At 40.4% G+C, this 21,204-nt stretch overlaps 1 protein-coding gene across 3 annotated transcripts in view; it reads left to right on the top strand.

Moving 5' to 3' along the window:
* Positions 1-21,204, top strand: part of SPOCK1 (SPARC/osteonectin, cwcv and kazal like domains proteoglycan 1) — a 257,804-nt gene that overhangs the window by 182,640 nt on the left and 53,960 nt on the right. For all 3 annotated transcript variants that reach the window (XM_015293953.4, XM_040647227.2, XM_046900473.1), the window contains one exon: positions 15,682-15,796. In XM_015293953.4, the coding sequence (XP_015149439.3) occupies positions 15,682-15,796 (115 nt within the window). The remainder of the gene's footprint in view (positions 1-15,681; positions 15,797-21,204) is intronic.

Below are 21,204 nucleotides of genomic sequence, written 5' to 3'. Positions count from 1 at the left end.
CGATGTGCTGTCATAAACTTTGTCACCACTGGAAGAATGAGACCCCACATAGTCTACATAGACCACGCAGAATGAGGAAGCTTTGAATAAGCCTGACAATTTCTAAATAACTGTCTGTAGTGAAGCTTATATATTTCTGTAGAAACAGATAAGAGAAAAATCTCTCTTCATTATCACTGATTATCTCTATGTTGACATGAGTCATACAGAGTACATCAGCGTCTGAAATGTTATCATCTAACTCTTGTTCAGAGGAAAAGTACTGGGCAGTTTTACTGTATTATCAAATCTTATAGCTTACCAGTAAATTGAGTGACCAACTTAAAGATATCTTTAGAAGAGAACCTGAGACGTGAGCTGACACTGAAACTCCGGTATCTCCTTCCCTTGGGCAAAAAAACTCTTAAGATCTCGTATGTGCTGTGCTTTCAGGGTGGCAGATTACTCTGTGGGATTTATTGCTGTATTCACTATGTTTGAGGCATTGTCTTTTCCCTGCTGAGGGTGCTGTCTGGATTTTTCCACTTGTTGTTCATCTCTGGTACTCTCGATTCACATCTTCAGCTATGGGCTGCATCCTGGGGGACACTCTTGCCACCTCCCAAATTCTGACATTCTCTAGGCCTTGTACTTCCTCCACATTGACAGTCACTGCCCTCCTTCCAGTCAGCTCTGGGAGACTGCTGATAGAATTGAATATGATGTGGATATAAAAAACAGAAATATATGCAGGGAAAGCATATTCTGTAGAGTAGCTGTGAGACTAGGAAGGAAAGCCAGCTGTATAATTCATGTTAGGTGCCCTTGCTGCTGATCATGAGTTTAGCCTTGATCTTAGCTAATCAGTCATACTTAGAAAGTGACAAGGAAATGTAGCACTCCTGACAGCTTGTATTGTGAATATTTTGAAGGTCTTGGCTAGGGCACAGTGATAGCCCAAAGTATAGGCTGAAGGCTTCACTAGACAAGCAGTCTTGTCCTGGCAATTGGGGCAGTCTAATCTGTAGCCCAAATCCAGATGGGGAAAAAAAGGTGATGTAGTGTCCATCTGGAGCTGTTGTGTTATTCAGCCAACACTGCCTGGAGGACCCAATTTTCCAGCCTCTCCTCAGAGCAGTGGCTGGCTGTGCCTGGAGCTTCAATCAGAAAGGCAGGGCTTGGGCAAAGGTACCTCGGTTCTTTGCATTTCAAAGGTGACATCCTCTGGACAATCTGGGTACTGTTGTGGTAAAATCTCATACAGCTTTTTCAACTGCAAGAAATGGATTCGAGGCTTAATACTGAAGTATTTCATAAGCTGTTTCTAAAATTGCAGTCATCACTGAGTGCAGCAGTGCTTTACAGTGTTACTAGTGTGCAAGAAGGGTGAGGTACTGCTATTTAGAAGGGTAATTTGTACTTCTTCTGAGGACATGCCTCAGATCCGTGAATGGGAAAAGGATTTTTGTCTGGAGCTCTGCAGCCAACTGCTGCTCCAAGGTCATCCATGTGGAAGAAATGCAACATTTGCATCAGTGGCAAATGGGAAAGTGCACGTAGCAATGAGTGGGTAAACAGCTGGTCAACAAAATGCACAGCATAGACATGAAAGCTTTGCTGTTGCATTTCTGTGAAGTAGCTTTTACAAAGGAAATCACAGGAAAAAGAAAAACCACAAATCTCTTGCTGGTAGAAATTTGAAGATCAGTGGGATATGATTGGTTATTTGATGCAATTAAGAAAACCTGGTTAATTATCTAGATAAATCTTCTGATTCTTGAGCTGTGGCACATTTTAGGAAAATTAAACTCATCCCACTATTCTGAATCTGTTATGGATGTGTAAATGTGTTCCCCAAGCGTTCTTTATGGACTTCTGAAGCATACGAACATGACTTCTAAACTGCGTTTTTATCCTAGCTTCTATGGGCAAAAGTGGTTGCAGGAATGTTTTTGTATTCTGTTTTGCTCAATCCTGCAGTGTTGCACATAAGCTGGAATTGGTGGTGTTTTCCAGTTTGAAGGGTTTATTAATATTTATGAGGTCATTGTACATATTCCAGGAAAACACTTCTAACCTTTGGAGTCTGGGAGTTCTTTGGGAGATAACATCTCAGTTGTACTAATAAGTCTTACTAATTCTTGATGGATTTACCTTAGAAAATAATATCTGTGTCGCAAGCCTTATACACACAGTGGCCCTCTGGAGGCAGTGAATATATTAATAAAATTTCTAATTCTGCTGCTGTATTACTGTCCAGAATGTATAACAGCTTTTGCAGTTTTACAGTAAGAAAATCATATGAGCAAACTTAGTTTCAAGTTGGCTTGTTGGAGAAAAGCTGAGTAGTGTTTTGGCGAGCTGCTGTACCTTATTACCTTCAGCTGTTAGAAATAAGCTGTTAGAAATAACAACTCTTACTGTTTTTAAACTATTGCAAGTGTAGGCCACACAGCTCTGTCTTTGCTGTTTGGCTTTGGGGGGGGGGGGTTGGATTTGTCTTTGTTTTTACAGAACAGATTGGTCATTGGCTTTTTCAACTTGAAATAATTTGTTTTCAATCGTTCTTTCTGTTAAGGAAAGGCACCAGTTTTCTTTTTCTGAACTAAATCTACTCGGTCTTTTTCAGTGCAAGGTTAAGCCAATAAAAAGCCTGCTTCCGAAGGTACAAGGATGAGACTTGCTTTGTACCAGTTTATGTAATCAGATCCAGTGAGATCCTGAAGGACTGCTTTGTTGGTTGATTTGTTTATAAAGCAAGCAGTGGTTTCTGACAGGTGTTCTTTGGGCATCCAGTGTGTTCTCCATGAATTACTTTGCTTGGCCAAGGAAGGTATGTAAGAAAAGCAAACCTACTATCAGGAGGGTTAAAGCCCTGCTGCAGGGAACTGAGCAGGTAAATAAACAAGTCTGCCCCTGTATTAGTGTGTGTTCAGTACTCTAATCTGGATAATTGGGTATTGTCATCTCTCTGCTTTTTTAATATCTTCATATAACACATCATGTCATGTGCTGGTACAGAATGTTTGAAATTTTTGCTGTAGAACTGTCTGCACTTCAGCAGTGGTATTATTTATACTCTTATAAATACACGGGACTTGGACTTCTTTGTAGATGAAAGGAACCATATAAATGCTAATTTTATTGCGTAATTGTCTTACTGAATATTTTTTTCAGAATATGTTTATTAGGATAGCTGTACTACATCAATACCAGTCAATTAAACTGCTTCAGGATCTTTTTGAGGACTAACAAATGCTTTGTTAACTGCCTGGTGTTTATGCAAGATATGTTTCTCACAAAAAAAAGCCCTACCTGAATATGAAAGTTTATACATTGCATTACCTTGTGTTGTGACTACTTGCTAGGAATGCCCTCAAGGTAAGAGATGTTCTTAAGAAATTCAGTGCCTTGGCCTATGGGAAGTGTGAGAGTAAGGGCAGTGTATGTTAATTGTAAAAGGCTTTTATTTAGTAGGTGCACATGGTTCAGAGTACCACGTTGGAGTAGGAAAAGTGCTCCAACTCTGGGGGAAGTCCTTGAAGCCCTCTGGTCTCTGGGATCTGTGACCTTTTCTTCTGCTCCCTTAAGGACAGATGCTTGAGCAGTTCTTGGTGCTGAACTTGCTCAAGTAATAAAGCTCAAATTCATCCTGCATAGTAAACTAGAATTTTGTGTTCCTTGTTATGCACTTCATTAAACCAGAAGTGTTTTTTCAGATAAGCATTTGTCATTTCCATGTCAGATTTCTCAAAGAACATGGTGAATTAACAAGACATGTTTAATGCAAACTTGACAGAAAGGTTAATGAGAATTCAGAAGAATGCAAGGAAGGAAATAATATGTACTGCTCCAGGTGAAAGCTATGAGAAATCAGAGTAAGTTGTTATTCAGCTTGTCTGAAATGGAAGTATTTGTTTTGTTCTACAGTGAATATATAATTAAAAATGGAAACTCTTCAGCAGTTTCGCCTTATTCCTATTTACTACTGTCCATCAATTCATAGTGCAGTAGGACCCAGCCACAGGTTCCCATTGGGCTGAATTATGTCACCAGAAATGTTTGAGATGGGTCTTCTGTCCTGTTTACTTTGAAGTTAAAAGGATTCTTAGATCTGCCTGATTCGGGCTCTGTAGGATCAATGTGTTATAGCTGAGAAAAGAGAAGGGAAATAAAGGCAAGTGTCACGGCCGCATCCTGATGTGAGTGGCTGCTGTGCCTTATGGCTTCCTCCCATTGCTAACTTTCTTGAGCCAGTTGAATTATGCAGCCTGAGGAACCAAAGCTCAATGAGGCATGTGGCATTCTTGCACTTAACAATGGCATCTATGGACACCTCCATCTGAAGAAAGAAAAAAATGCGGGAAAATTCCCCAGTGTTCCCAGGCCTCTTGGAGGAACATCCAAGTGTAACACAACTGAGTTTCAGTCATCTTCTGTTCTCGAACTTTATGCAGCTGATTGCCCTATGCAGTGAACTCTTTTGCATTTAGCTAGAGAACTCTTTAAGAGAAATTAGCAATAAATAAGGATTGCAAATACTGTTGTTTTTTTTTCTTTGGGGGAAAGCTGACATTCTTGATGATGGTAATCACAGGGCTTCTTTTCTAACTTGATTAGAATCACAGTTCTGGCTGCCAAATCAAATCGGCATATGATGGTTGGAGCTTAAAAAGCCCTCAATTAGCTGCACTCCTGTGTCTCTGGTGGCAGTTACCTGTGCCTTAGGGATGGCCTGATCACTTTGTTTGGATTTTCGATGTGTATGGCTGTTATTATTGAACTCCTTCCTTCTGCAGGCAAAGTTGAAATGGGGGGGAAAAGTCCCTTATTTACATTATGAATCATCTGCCAAAGTTCAATTGTTAAAAGCTGTCCTCTTGACAGGAAGATGGAATGAGAATATTTGTTATCACTTATAGCTAATTACTAGCTTAAAGAATAATCTTATTTACATAAAGTTAGCTTTTTTCCATACCTCCACGTAAATAAAATGTGCAATTCCTTGTTCCAGTGCCCAGGTGATGTGAGAGGTGCTGCTGACAGGGATTAGCTGCTTCTGGAGAACTGCTCTGGGTATTAGACTCCAGAATCTTTACCCTCTTTGTTGGGGCAGAGGATGTGCCAATGCTTGCTTGAAAGTTATAATCATAAATCCTGTGAACTTTCGGAGCGGTATCTGCCTCTTAGCACTGGAAAATAACCAATTTTTCTGGTTTCAGAATTCACGTTTTGAGCTTTAACCAGCAAACAGTTTGAGCCATTTAAAACATCAAAGGAGGTGGGGTTTTTTTGGCTTGGGTACATCTTTAATTTAAAGCAGATTTATTAAAGGCCAAAATAGGATAATACTGCAAAAGGATTAGCTGTGGTTACTTGATTTCTGAGCAAACAAACTAATTCTGCTTTCTTTGGGCATCTTTCACAGCGAGACCATTCACTGAGCAACAAACAAGGCCTGGGGTTTGCTTTTCTTTCTTTTAATTTTTTTGTTGTCTCTATTGTTGTCTTTAGAAATCGGAAGCATTGCTGAAAGCTCTAACTTCAAAGCTGAAGCCAGCTTACTCTTCGTTGGTTGCTATGCTCAGAGAGATATTCCCTAAGCTTCTTTGCTAGTAACTGCCAAATGTTTTGTTTCAGCACTTTTTACCATTGAGGCTTTTACTTTGTTTTTCCAGGTTTTTTTCTTTCACAACATAGAAATTCTGAGAAGTCAATTAAAAATAGATTGTCATTCTTAGGACTTAATTTTTTTCCTATTCTGAAAGAAGACAGAAGTGGCACTGCAGAATGCTGTTTATTTTGCATTAGTACTTAAGCCCCAGATTTGCTCCATTTACAAAGCAACATGAATTCTCTTTTGCACATCCAGTACAAGGCATGGACACTGCAAGGGTCATATCACAGTTGTTGAAACCAGCACAAGTCTACTGTTAACTGCTAAACCTGATAGATTTAACTGGAAAGGAGTGTGGTAACTGCTCTGGAGAAGTCTTGGTCTGTTGGGATTTATTATTAGTGATGTATCTGTGATCAGAAAAAAAAAACAGACTGACCTGCACTTCTCACATGCAAAGACAGTGTTTGCTTAGAAGAAGATGGTACATCATGGTAACTGAGCATGTGTGCTGTAAAGGCTTGAGACTGATTCACCAGTGCTTCAGGAGCCAAACCTGGTGCAGTAGCAACTTTTCTTCAACTTATTTGTAGAAGTACTTCAAAGGAAAAGTGAAAATGTAGGAAATGTACTTCTGAACTATTATCAGCCCGTACATACCTACTATTCAGAATATTGCCATTAAATGCATCATATCTTAAGTATTTAACAATGTATTTGCAGTTACAGGACTCCAACCTCATGCCACCACCTAACTCCTTGCTTAAGCTACGTGCATGCTGACAGTGATGTGATTGCATTAACTAATTGATGGGGAGAGTTGGCTATGAGATTTTAGAGTTACTAAAATACTGCCAGCATGCGGAGTAAGAGCCTTAAGGAACGTGTCCACCCTTCACTGGCCACCTGATGCTGCTGCCCAGGTACAGACAGATGGATATGAGAGTGACTGAGTAGATGAAGCGTTGTATTATCTGAAATCTGGATTGATGGAGTTGCGTGGCTAAACTGTTTAAAATGTCACTGAGTGGGGAAGCCCTGTGCGTGGCATCTGAATGTCTTGCATTGCTCTCCCTCTGCCATATGTAGGCAGTTGTTTAACTGGGAACTGGAGTATCTGTATGTGTGTAGAGCTGCAGATCATTACCTTTTGATTATGTTCGTGTTATCTGATGCATTGTCTCCATAAGAGAAATTAAATTGCCTTTAGTAATTTGAAGCAAGTAAAAATGACAAATCATCATTCTCATGTGATCAGTAAATGGCTACAGAATGAGAATGCATCTCAATTACATGGCAAGTATACTTCAAGCAGTATCGATCGATCCAAATCTCCAATTGTTTTCCTGTGATTTTCTTTGTTTAAACTAAGATGGCTTTGGTCTATTAAAAAAAAAAAAGTAGCTTCTTTCCTCTTTGAATGATACTGTTAGCTGTGAACTCTCAGCTCGTAATTATGAAGAGTTAGAACACAGAATCATTTCACAGAGAGAATAGTAATATAAAATACAAAGAGAAATAAGAGAACAAATGCAGTAGCAAAGTGAGTTTGAAGTCCATGCTTTAGGATGTCACAGACTGGTATACTGGAAAGCCAAAAACCAAAAAACTGCTGTGCACAGCTAGCAAGTGCCCATCATTAGTGAGTTATCGTGGAAATCCTGCAGGAAGAAAAGACAAAGTGCTGTTATATGTGAATATAGAATATGGACTGTAAGATACATTTGTTAAAATTAGCCAGCAGTGCTGCCTACATTTCCATTTAGGTTTTGGTCCTGCACATATTCCTGGCTAAACAATTAGCATCTCCAAAGACAGTTCATAGCAGTAATTACCAAGTGTACAGAATGACTGTGTGTGCAGCAAAGCATCATGCAGAGATCTGAACCACTGGGGCTGCTGCAGAGGGAAGCTCAGGTGCAGAGCTGCTTCTTGGGGATGGATGTCTGCAACATCTCCAAAGCACTTCAGATCCTGAGAGTGTTCAGAGAGCAGGTGCGACCCTGGTACTCCATACTGATCTGAAGAGCCACCAAAAGCATCTGGATTTTAATCTAAGAAGGTAGCTTTGCCTAGGGAAAGGAAAGAAAGCGCATGCATACCCTGCGGTTGTCATTGCATGATAGCTACCAGGAGGAAGACTTAAAGGAGAGGCAGGGTAATCTGTAGGTTTAGCCCAGGCTGATATGTGTTAAATCTCAGAAATAAGGCAGAATGGGTATATTTCTTCTGACACGGCTGTTCATTGTGACAGAAGTGCTTTATCTTCATCTACCTTATAACTTCTGCTAATGTCTTCAACTAATGAGGGAAAAGTCAAAATCAGCATTGCACAAATCTTTCCACTTATGAATTTACTCTTCTGCTCCCCATCCCAGTGTTACTTGTCCCCTGCTGCTCCAAAAAGGACCTGAAGTTCTTTCAGGACCATAAGCCAACTGAGTCTTCCTTTTCTTGACCTCCACGATTCCAGAACTGGCATCTAAACTCCATCCGAAAACAAAGTTGACTTCTAAATGACATGCTAGATTTTGGTGTGCAGAACTATTTTATTTTGTTCACAAAATAGCAATCATTTGTTGTTGCATTATAGTAATAAATGGTCCTTTTGAATGTTCTCTATCCAATGCTGTGACCTTATACGCCCTATCTAGCTGATGCAATTTACTGCATTTTTAACATTCTTAGTTCACATTGAGCTGATTTGCTAGCTGTTTCTCAGGGCAATTTGTTTTGTATCAGAACAGAATTTTGTCCTTTGTGGTCTGTCCAGAAGTCTCCAAATTGGCTGATTGCTTTCTGTCTGTAAGGGCGCTCTGCAGTAGTACACAATTTCCTTGGTTTGCAGCCCTGCCACTCAAACACTGAAATAGGTCTGAGTCTTCATGTATCAGCTTGGGAGACATTGTCCAAGTCTGTAGCTTCTCCCTTGGACAGTTTTAACCAGTAGAATAATATTTAAATGCAAAGCTTTTGGCTACTGTGAGCCCAATTACAAGTATGGGAGGTCAGCCAAATTGTCCTTTAGAAGCGTGTTGATAGCAGTTCAGGGATAGAGCTCAGATGGCATCTGCATGAGAGTCCTTCACATTGGAGGTTCTCTGAGCAGTCACAAGTCTCTTTTAAGGATCTCTTGTGCACTGCTTTGTAAGCAAGGAAGAGCATAAACTCCTCTCAGGTGCAGAGCTCACCCTGCACTGACCCTGTGTGCATTGGCAGTCAGGCTCATTGCATTCTAAAACAAATCCTTGACTTTAACTGATGAAAACCAGGAGGTGCCTTCTGCTCTTCTGCTGATTCAAGTTTAAGCCATTTCTAATTATAGTGGGAGACCACCAAATATGAAATTAATGCCATATTTAATTACATGAGAGCTGCCTTTTGCAACTCAACTGTTTTCTGAAGCCCTAGCTGGGGAAAAATGTCTCTTCTTGGAGGATGACCTTCTTGTCTTTCCGGTTGCTCGGGAGTTGGTAGTCAGTTTCTTACACTTAACACAGTAGGAAGTGAAAACTTGCAACTTACTGATCGCCTATGACTGGAACTTGACAAAAAACTATAGCTGACTTCAAATGTTACATTTTATAGTCTTAAAATTGACAAGCATGATTTTAGGGACTGAGCCTTGTGCTTAGAGCACCTGCAGTTGGCGGTATGAATGATGTGACCTCCTGACTTAGAGTGGTATTTAAAGGTTGCCCAGGTCTCACTTTCCTTCTTCTCTGTGGTTAATTTGCCCCTGAGGGCAAAGTGCTGCATCTCTCCCTCCTTAGATCTGCAGGGCTATGGAGCTGTGGAGCATGGAGCACTTTGTGGTCCTCCAAACTTTGCTTCGTGTGATCTTTTGGCTTTACTGCATTCAGCTGCATCAATTTGCTCAGCCTGGTCAATGTCTGTACCTGTGAACCTTGGCCTTGTTCTTCCTGACCCCACATCTGGAGCCTGTTCTCTTTTACCAGCAGGTTATGAACCACCAAACTGTCAGCTAAGTGTGCAATGAGAAACCTTCTCAAATATTTGCAGTTTACCTAAGATACAATGAGGTTCTTCATGTCATTTCTTGCAGAAATGAGGATTTCTGAGCCAGTGAGCTGTAACAACTCCTTCAAGATTTACAGCTAGTGCATGTTTAAAAATGGCTCAGTGTCTATTTACACGATAAGTTGTTTGTGTTAGAGTTTATTCCACCACTAGCATGCGTGTTTAACTCCTGTTAATAGCAGCAGCTATGTGTTCTCATAAGGTACACAGAGCTCTTAATGAAAATAAGTTTTTAAGATATCTTTGTATGGCTTTTATTGTGAAGGCAAACTGCTGTATGTTAGCCTGGTATATCTTGTAACAGAAAATGATTGGAGTTTTTCCATACTCCCCTTTATGACAGTAACACCAGTCAGGTCCATGCTGGAGCAGAGCATGTGCAGCAGCGAGCTTACTCTTCCAACAGATGGGGGGGAAGTGATATGCAAGTCATGGATTGAAGAGGTATGTGAGGATGCTGGTGTTAGTTTACAAACCTGAATGCATGTGGCTGACTTCACTGCCTTCCCACTGCCCGGCTAGGCAGCTGGTTTGGGGATTCCGGGCTTCACAGAGCCTAAAAGTGTGCAGAATTCCCATTAACTGCATGTGCTCTCAGCAGGATGCAATGGCTGTGTATCGTATGGCGTCTCCTCTCAGCAGTTGAAGAAAAGATACTGAACTTGTTATTATCCCGAGTTGTTTTGGTTCTTTTCTTAGTAAAATAAGTCTCTGGGACTAAGGTGCTCCAAATATAGTAATTCTTTCTTCATGATGGGAACGAGAAGCAGAGGCTTATGAAGCAAATAGCGATAAGAGCCCTACCTAAGGAAGCAATGGCAAACACTGCTCTAAAGCATGTAAACAAACAGCCCCTCTCAATAGGTGTCTGAATTCCAATGGATTCTAATTACCTGCTAAGACAGATAGGTAAGAAAAACTACAGATATAAAGAAAATCTAGATTAAAAAATACATATGCTGTAATTTCAGGAAGCTTTAGCTTCTGCTGATGGCAGGTGAAAGATAAGGTAGAAAATAATGAGCTTTTGTATGTGAAGTTTGGAAGAGTTGTATTGTGAGTGAACAAAAGCTGCACCATAAAACAAACACAGCATGCAGATAATTCTCAGTGGAAATGTAGGAAGCTGCGGGGCCTCCCAAGCAGAGCACTGCTCAACAACAGGGTTTTAAAGCTGCTGCTACTCAGAAGATGTAATATTTCAGGTTTTAACATACATTTTAATTAGTATCCTATAAAATTTAACCTCCTATTCCCATCTTGTCTGTCTTCAGAGAAGGAGATGGCGCAGGAGTTTATCTCCATTATGTATATTGTCTGCTGGTTGCTTGCAGCAAAGAAAATATGCTTCTCTCTCTTCTCTCCTTTTTTTAATTCACACTTCAGTTAACGACAGAAGCAATATAAGTTTGGAAGTTAACATTTTCTCCTTTATAAGCATAACTACGAGAAATTGGAAGTGGTAGGTTTTGTGTTATAACTTTTTTATGTTATGATCAAATCAGAGTCTTAGATTCTCTGCTGAGCAGTGTGCTCTCATCCTCCTCTGTGGTATTTAGGGTGCTGAGCTGAGCAAAGCACTCTGCTTCTCAGTTCTGTGTTCTTGCAACCAACAGCAACCTGACCATGTAATATATCCTGGAGTGATAGAGATATATCAGGGAGTGACCCTGAAACTTGCAGCTGCATCTACATTCCTGCTAAACAGTGCCCTCAGAGCTACAGTCTGACTGTGTTTACCCCGAGTGCACTGTAATTAAAATCACGGTGATGAAATACACAGCTCTGTCATTACAGAGGGAGCTGTCAGTCTCCATCCTGGCCCCACAGCAGGGCATGGAGGGCCACATTGCTCAGTACTAGACACGGTTTGTTGTGCTGCTCCATGCCAGCTCCCCATGGCCAGCAGCTGCCCGCCTGCCTCAGTGATGCTGTCCCCTGCTTCACCCCTCTGCTGTATTTCAAGCAAATAGTCGAGTTCCTTGTGTCGTGAAGAAAAGCTCTTCAAGGCATTAATGTGGTCTGATGGTTGCACTAAACTGTCTGTGCAGATGTTCATTAGTCAAATATACACCCTTGTGTAAGAGACCACAGAAACTTATTTGGCAATATCACTTATGTGCAGGTTAGATCCAAACCTGGCTGCCAAAGCTTAAAAGCCAGTATAAAAAGAGACAGATATGTTGTTTTATTGCATCATAAAGAAATACCCAGATTCTCCTCCAGTGGGGACCACAGGATGGAGACTGACAGACAAGAATAAAATAGCTGGGAATAAATTTTATGTAGCTATTTTCTTTCTCCCTCAGATGTGAATGCTTATGCAAAACACATTGCTGTAGATTCACTGACAATAAAGAGGGAATCATTATACGAGTAGTCAGCTCTCAGGGGAACACTTTAGCCAAAACACTCTCTGCAATAATTTCCCCCATCTTAGTTGAATAAATTAATTTATGAATTTTCCATGAATATGTTCAACCGTTTCTCCCCTCATATATTTTATTGATATCCATATGTGTTTAGCAACAAATAACAGAGCTGCTTTTCCATTTGCAGTAAAATAGCTTAGAGATGTTTATGTGGGCCTTGGGGTTCATAGTAAACAAATGCAGTTCAAACACCAGGGAGGTAGCAGAGAAACATAAAGCTTGGTACACTCAGCAGAGATTCAAGTCAGATCCATTTATACCACGTAAGGTTGGATCCTTGGAATCAGAGGGACGAGCCCTAATCTGTGGGACTGCACTAATGATTCGTGTGTAGGATCATTGCAGGGAGCTCCGTGTGTGTGTTTGCAAAGCTCATAGTGTCTATTTGGCTTTAAAGTCCATGATAGGTTGGGTCACTTGTCAGTGTCCTGTCCTATACCTTGCACTGTGTGTGTGTGTGAGAGAGAGCAAGCGAGAAGGAGAGGAGTGTTACAAAAGGAATGAGGGCATTTTGTTTTTAGAAGTGTAGTTTCTGTGTTTTGAGGAAAGCTGAGCGTCTCCTTCTATCCTGTTGTTCTAGCACCAGAGTAGTCTGAAAACGTCATTGATGCTCTATTAGATATTTTCTGTGGCCATTCTCCCTCTGAGTATCACTAATTTTGGCTTAGGGAGTGTCTTCAAATCCAATGTGCAGCTATTCACGTGAGCTGTTCTGGCATGGGTTATTTCAGTAGATGTGAAAAGTATGGTTTTTCCATGTTTTTCTTTGGGGAAGAAGATAGCTACATAAGGTGATTCTGTGTTGAGAAGTAATCAGTTATTATTCTAATATACTATAACTATGGAGTTCTTCCCATCCTCTTTCCCCAGCAGTGGCCTACCAGACCAGTTCCATCAATACATACACAAATGAACGTTCCAAAAAGGTGGAATTGTAGTGTGGTTAAACACAGGCAAAATAATATATCCATGATCTTCAAGCTCAGGTCTGGTACTTACCCTGCACGTTCAGATCAGGGAGCTTGGCCTTTGTAGTCAGGGTGGGGTGGGTTTTTTCTTTGGTTTGTTGATATCTGGAAGTTGGCTTTGAGTTTTTTGGTAGCCATTTTTATCAGTTGTTGGGATGAGGAAAAACCTGCCTTGCTGTTTCTGAGTATAAAGCTCTTTTTTCTTAACTACAAATGCTAATGAGCTTGCAATAGGCCTTAGCATCTTAAAGGTGGTGTTTAAAGTATAATTGCAAGTGCTTAGATACATAATTTACATTTATTATGCATAATAAAATATGTAACTAATTGATGTTCTGTAAGGGATTAAATCATCAACTCCAGCTGCAGGAAGATTTATGGCTGTGTTCTCAATAATACATTGACTATCAGAATGTGCTGCTTAAAAAGTTGTCATCTTCTGAACTGCGCGTGCAGAGCGTTCTCCTTTCTCCTGGTCTCTTTTCCTTCTGATCTGCTCTCTGTTGTGTGTGTGTGCTGTGCAAACAGCATAGATTAAGCAAATGTGCTTACGGAGCAGACAGATGAAAAATAAGTACTTATTTCTTGCAGGAACTGCTAGGAATGTAAGTAAAGTGCAAGCTAAGCTTGCACATGTTTGTATGTGTCTGTGCTCTTCCTAAATTGGAAGGGCAGAACATCACACAGAGCATGCAGCCACCAGGGTGCATTGAAGTTCAGAATGGCTGGGAGATAATGTCAACAGAATAGGATGTAGGCAGAGGATAATGGGCTCCTGCTGCTAGATTAAAGCCTGGGCAAAGATGAGCCCCTTTTAACAAAAATAAACAGAGGCAAAGCCAAGACATTTGCAGTATTTTCTAAGCAGGAGGCATTTATCTTGTAACAACATCCTGTTCTCTTCTCTTGGCTTCCACTGTACCAAAATAACAGCAGATGATGCTGTGATTCTGTTCAGTGGCTCTTGCTGTAAGAGCTCTGGTTGCCCACTGCAACCTCATCGAGTAATGCCATGGTCCTGTGGGATGTGTCCCTCGGCCCTTTAAGAAGCTTTACATTTCAAAACACACGGTGTCATACTGTGCGAGCATGCTGATCTAATTTTCAATGGAAAAGAATTAATCTATAATAAAACTCGGGCTTATCAAAGGATTTTGCAGCCCAGCATTCCCAATTTCCCCTGGCAGGAGGCAGTCTCTGCAGGGAGTGGTGCAGCCTCGGGGCTGCAGGCTCTGCTCCCTCCTCTATTAAAAGCCCTCAGGCTCTGTTGTGTTAAAATCAGTAGTTGAAGGAGGGGGAAAAAAAAAAAAAGAAAATGGGATTGAATTGAGTTCAGTAGGTATGGAGCCAAAGAGAATGCTTGGCACGTTTCTGTTTCTGCTTCTGTGTGCTGTCCTCTTGTTCTCTGCTTTATTAGTACATTAGTCCGGTCTCCAGCGATCATGCTGCTGGGCTCAGGCTGGGGAAAGTATCCTTGAGGCAGTAACTGCAAAGAGGACAGCTACACAGGCACAAAGCTCTTAGAGGAAAGTCAGCACTAAAACGTACGCAATGCAAACAGCAAAGGCTGTGAATAGCCGGAGTGCTATAAATCAGGGCTTTTTAACTAGCACGCTTCTGCAATATTAATTCTCCTGAATTATCTCATTTGTCCAATACTGCACATGTCCTGCTGTCCTAAATGGTCTGGATGCAGTGCTGTAAATCCCATCTGTTGAAGTTTTAGGGAAGGGAGAGGAACCAGCAGTAATACGCAAAGATAGGGAAGTGTACTGCACTCCTCTGTGGGTGGGTGTGGTGGCAATGGGCTGACAGTTGGATCATCTTGGAGGTCTCTTCCAACCTCTATGATCTGGTTTAATTTTCAGTCTTTGGTGGTTTTAGTTGTCCTGTATTTCTGGAATTAATTGCATACTGAACAGTTAATTCTAGGGGCGGTGCTGTAAACAGTTATGCTGATTACAGTTATTGGTTGGAGTCATTTACAATTTCATTCTCATTGAGAGCAGCAGACGTGGAAGGACCAAGGCTCAGCCTCAAGTGTCTGCATCTCTCAATGAAGCATTTTCTTTGAGGTCAAGCTGCTTTCTTTCAGTTCTCACTGTTGTGAGGATTGGTGTCTTTCCATGGGTGCTTCCAGGCCTGGCCCGCTGCTCTCAGCAAAAGTTGGGTGTTCTCAGATCCTGAAACACCAGACAGAAATTTGGTATTAGTACCAAGCAATATACAGGTGATAAATGAAACAACCCCTTTGAAGAGATCACTCCTGAAGAAAGGTGATGCAGCATAGAAAGCAGCTGGGGTTCTGAAGGTTTGTATTTCTTTCCCATCTTTGCCACTGATCTCTCAGTGACCTGGAAGGAGTTGTTTCAAGCTGCTGTGCTGCAGATTCCATACATTTAAATAGGGAATAATAACACTTTATGATGCACATTTAGAAATGTCATGCAAAGGATTGCATAGGAAGTAGCTATTATTGTTGCTATCTGTGATAATAAAAACAATGGCATTTTCAATAGAGATTGAAGTTTTGCAATCTGTCCAATGCTGTTATGGCTAGATGCAATTTCTCATTTAATCCACAGCTGCTGCTTTTATATCTTGTCCTAATTCAAAACATATTCTTCCTTTTTTATGATTTCAGTGCAAGTTGGAGTTTCATGCATGTACTTCTGGCAAAACCATCACAGCTCGATGCGAAGGGCCCTGCCCCTGCCTCCCAGGGCCTGAAAGTCCAAAGCACAAGACAGAAAAGACAGGTGAGTTGAGCTGGTGATGAAGTGACAGCAGCTAAGCTGTTTCCTGCTATGTTCTCAGGAAAAACATAATATAGGTATTTTATAACTGGTAGGTTTCATATGGAACACTTTTAGAGAAAAAGCAAAAATACAGTGAACCTTTTTGTGAGCGTGTAATGCTTTCAATCAGCTTCTGCAAAACTGACACCTACCTGACAGAGTCTCATAGGAAAACTGAGTTCTGGCTCACCATTTTCATTTATTGTGTGAAAATATTTTGAATGAAATTCTGAATCACAGAAGACAAAAAAAAACAAACCTACTTGATGGTTATTGCTTTGTATGTAAGTAAATATAGATATCCATTTATCAGTAGCATGTATTGTTATTCCAAAAGTCATTTAAGGTTGCATGGGTGTATGTTCACTCTTGTTGATAACATGGGATCTGTATTATCATTATTAGCCCTATTGTTGTTGATGTTATCGTTAGAAGCCACGTGCTATGTTTATCTGGTTTTATGTAAGATACATTTAGGTTGCCTCAACAACAAGCACACTGTGTATGGTGTTACATAAAACTGAAGGCTGGTATCTCAGCACAAATATTTTCTCTGCCAGCTCTTCATTGAGCTCTGTGTTTAGGTCTGTAAGCTCGGTGAGCTAATTGACCTCCCCAGGGAAGTCAGCACAAGCTGTCTTGGGGTGACCTCATCCAAAGGGTAGCATCTCTTGCAAAGGAGGAGCACTGAAAGCTCAGGTCCAGCAGCAGTACCACAGCCAGGTTCTATCTGAGAGTTCCACCCCATTATGGGAAAGGCAATTTAGAAGGGAAAAGAAGTTGGTTTTTGGAGTATTTGCAGTGATTCTGCAGCTTAGATCTTGAAAATTGAGGTTTGCTCCATTTCTTGAAAATCACACTTTTGTTTGCCTAGCTATGAGACTTAAATGAAGTATTTTAGATGGCAAGGTTCTGAAATCAATATATAAATAATACTGCTTTATGTGACTTGAATCTTTGGTTACAGAATACGCACTGATAAATTGCCTTATACTTATTTTCTCCTCCTTGCAGTCTGTCAAAAACATATACTTTTCTTCTCCCTGTATGCCCTCTTTGTTGCTCTTATCAGAAAGAGTATCAGATTAATAAATCTTCAGTGACATTTTAAGCTTACAATTTCATTCACACAAAAGAAAAAAGATTCTAATAACCCTTATCTTGATAAATGCAATTTGACAGGGTATATGTATTCTAAAACGCAGGCTTTTGTTTTGCTTGACTCAAGAACTCTAACTCCGGCCAACAAAGCATTAATTTAATGGATTGGGTGATCTGTGGAGCAACTTTCCTGAAGGCATTTTCAAGAGGTCCCTCTTGGGCTAACAGTACTCATACTATTGCCCTGGTGATAGCAGTAGGGCCAAGGATATTAAATGCTTCATTTCTGCCACTTCAGTGTGGCATGGAGGGAGTGCTTGGAGGAGCACAGTCGCCTGGGAAATAAGGGAAATCCCTGTCAGATGTGTATGGAAATGGTCAAAATAATACACCAGTTATCTCCTGCATCAAGTGTGTGCGAGGGAGCTGCTTGTGAGTTTGGTTATATTGTCATATGCAAGGCCACTTGTACAGGTGTGGGAGTGACTGTGTGTATGGATGTATACCTGGGCTGGGTGCTGAAATCCTACCTTTGCTGGAATTTGGCCGTCAGCAGCCTGATGCAGATGGGGGAACAGAGCAATGATGCAGGCAGGGGCTCTGGCTGCAGATTGGACTGAAGGAGGGGTTTATGTGATGCATGTCTGCCCCTTCCAGCCTGGTGACAGCCAGCCTTCCTCTGGTTTATACAAGAATTGTGAGTTCTGATTGCCAGTGGAAAAAGCTGTCTACCAAATGGGTTTAGTATAATTTTGTTCAGCAAGTAGTGTCACCTGGTTTTGGAGAAGCAAGCCCTGAGTAGTGCCTGAGGTGGTGTGAGAGAGGTGGAATGCAATTGATGGCAGAGCATCTCAGTCCCCTGCAGCCACTCTGGTCCCAGCAGCACTGGAGTGATGTCCCCTTACTCAAACCTCCAGTCTGCAGCTCCTGGTAGTATTTAGGTCACTTGGTGTTGTAATGCTTTCTGTAGGCTTGACCCCAAATTTCTCTTTTCCCTTTATAGTACTCTGTATCAATATTGCTGAATTTGTATAAGAAATCATTCTGCTGAATTTTATATAAAGATTGGTTTAAAAAAAAAAGTCAACAATTGGGGCTTTGTTTCTACTCCTTATTTAGTTCAATCCATTCAAATACAGAATAACCTTAAGTAGAAAATGATAGAGAGCTAAACCTCATGCTCCATACAGATATGTCAGTGGAAAAATACTAAGGAGAATTACAGTGCAAATGCTTCTAGCAAAATGGAAATGCAGCTCTTAGAGCTACTGCATAAACTTTTTAATGCCTATTATACAACAAGGTTAAATATATGTGCTTGTGAACTTCCAATTTGAAGGCAGTTCACGTTAATCTTCACACATTCATTCAATCATATTCAAATATTATTCCATAATAAATTACTTTCAGAAATTAAAAATGTGAAGGAACATTTAATTTCCAGCATACTGTAATTCTAAATGTCATGACCTTTTTTTTTTGTATGCCTGTGAATAAAACTGGCAGCAGCATCAAAGAAAAGCAAACTAAGTGTACGTGCTCAGAGGTAACAATTGGCTGCAGTGTCTGAGTTGTATTCCTTCCTCCTCCCTAGGCTCCTTCAAAACTATTTCTGCTCTGAGGATGGAAATCAAGACTAGTAATCGTGTTTAAAAAAAAAAAAAAAAAGTGGAATTTCTTTTATAATGGTGACTGGTATTACAGAGACATTAATAAAATAACAAATGCTAGCAGAAAATACATCTGAGTAATCTTTAGTGGCAAAAAAAACCCCACCAAGAACATAAGCTTTCCATCATGAAGCCAAATGTTTGAAGAGATGGCAGAATTGTGTTCTTTCTTTTCTCAAATGGAGCTTTAAGTCAGTTGTCTGAGATGTAGGGAGCAGGTCTCTGTGAGGGTACTAATGGAAGATTTCAGAAAATAAGACAAGCCTTAATGTCTCCTCTCTTTCTTTTTGAAATGCCTTTAGTTTCCTTTGGTTTATCAAAACACTTGATATGCTTCATTATTCACAGCAGTGTCCCAGCTTTACAATATGCTTCCTTGCAAGCCACTGATTTCCACCTCAGCTACCCAGCAGCAAAGGTTGAGCTGTAACCTGCATTGAGGATAGCTGCCCTTTCAGAGCAGATGTGTCCTCTTATCTAATGCCTTAAAATGAATGAGGCTGTAATTTCAACAAAAGAAAGACTGATAACTAATTCTTAGTGGCGCCTTCGTGGCAGCAGTTATTTAAGACACAAAGTCTTGTCTGTTGAAAAGAGGTTTTTAGGTACCTCTTTCAAAAGTTCTGTAGCATTAGAGTTCCCATCAAGTGCAACTTCATTTGATACCAACTAAAGCTTCTAAAACTCCTGCTGATAAAGGACTTCCCAGAAGAAACAAGTAGCTTCAGTTGTTCAGACTCTGCTGGCGAGGGAAGAGATTTTCTCTTTTGCAGTATATTCATCAAAAAGACAACACTGTGCACCAAGGTGGTGTCTTTGCAAGTGTTCTTAATTGCAATAATGGTGGTTCTATCTGCTTCCTGAACAAGTGCGTGATTCCTGTTTGTTACAAGTGCTAGCAGTGTGGTAGCTCAGACAGGGTGGTGATGGTGCAACAGCATTTCAGGTTTCTTTCTGACCATGCCCTCTTTCTGTGTTTTCTAAAATGCTGAGTGTTATACTTCCAAACATACTAGTTTTGATTTGTTGTTATCTGGGTTACAGAGCTATAAGAGCATGAATGGAAGCAGTAATTCAAACTGGGTTTATCTCTGTCTGTATATTACTTGCACAAATGCCCAAGGCAGATTCTAAGGAATCACTGTTATCTTTGTGAGGGAATTCTAAGTTCAATAGGCAAAAGAAAGCATATTCAATTACACTGACGGTTGTTTAAATTTCTAAAGGGAGCCAGGAGAACACTTTTAATTACAGAAATAGGACTTGGCAAGCTCAGTCAAGAATCTGCCTTGTTTAGGGTATAGTTTAGGTTCTGAATCTTAACATTTACTTAACAGCCCTATTGGGGGTGATGGATGAGGTCTCATGTTCCATTCCCCATTAAAAAGAATACTCAATGCATGGAGTTCATTCAGAGAAATCAGTCTTATTTCCCAAATGAGTTGTATGACTTCTTGTGCATGAATGACTGACAACTAAAAGAACTTCAAGTCTTAGTTCTAAGTCTTTCCTTACATATCCAGTTGCAGCAAGTGTTTCAGTTTAAAGTTTCTTGTATTTGGTTTTCATGACTGGAGAATGCATCATTTTAAAGTTTCTGAAGGTGAAGTATGAGTCATGAACGTGGTTAAGTTGGTTTCTTGGGTTCGATTTCACAATGCTAGGCATTTGTTTCCTTTTGTGGCTTGGAAAACAAGACTTCCAATAGTAGATTTCTAGGTAGATATCTAAGTGGATTATCTGAGTCTCAAACTCAGGGAATGGTAAGACAAATGCATTTTAAAACTACAGAGTTTCAAAACTGTATCTTGTTAACTCCAGGAGGTTCTTTTTCTCTGTTTTACACTGGGATAATAATATTTACTCAAACCAAAGAGTAACTTTTCAGTGCAGAACAGAGATAAAAGTACGAAACAGAGACAGTGATGCATATTCCAGACATTGGCATGCCTCTGTCCTGGGCTTTGGTGAGGAGCAGGTTTATCAGCTCTAAACTCTGCAGGATGTGATTTTTTTGCTTCAAAATTTTCAGTATGAATGTTGCAATCCATTCTTCTAACTTGTTAGCAGGATGGAACAACCTTACCCAAGTAAAACTGAGTTAGCTACTATCTGTACATAATAATTATGACATTATTATTATTTTCAGAGTTTTCACACCAGGAGATTAGTCCTTATTTTGCTACTCCCAGAGGTATAGAAGATTAACTTTTTTTGTTTCTAATAGATATTTTCTGTGAGTAGTGAAGTGGCTGCACCCAATTAATATTTGATTAAAAGACAAGGAAAAGCAGGCAAGAACTGATATTCTTGCTCTCCATGGATGGCTATTACCATCCTCCTTATCAGAAGCAAAACCAAGTAGCTTCAAGACTGAGGCAGCAAAATCAAGTTCTTGCCAGGGTCAGAAGAAAGAGCAGTGCATTGGTGGCTTGGGATATTTTGTTCTGCTTCTTCATCTCACATGCACCTCTTATGTGCACCAGAGAAAAGCAATAGCTTATGGGGGGAAAGACTGCATGTTCTGCGTATGCATATTTCATGAGGAAACTTGTATTTTTGTAGGAGAGTTTTACTAGACAGTGCATATGCAGAAAG

Source organism: Gallus gallus, chromosome 13 (genome assembly GCF_016699485.2).
Source record: "Gallus gallus isolate bGalGal1 chromosome 13, bGalGal1.mat.broiler.GRCg7b, whole genome shotgun sequence".
In the NCBI taxonomy this organism is placed as follows: domain Eukaryota; kingdom Metazoa; phylum Chordata; class Aves; order Galliformes; family Phasianidae; genus Gallus; species Gallus gallus.
The sequence above is the reverse complement of the archived record's forward strand: the minus strand, read 5'-3'. Positions and strand labels throughout refer to the sequence as shown.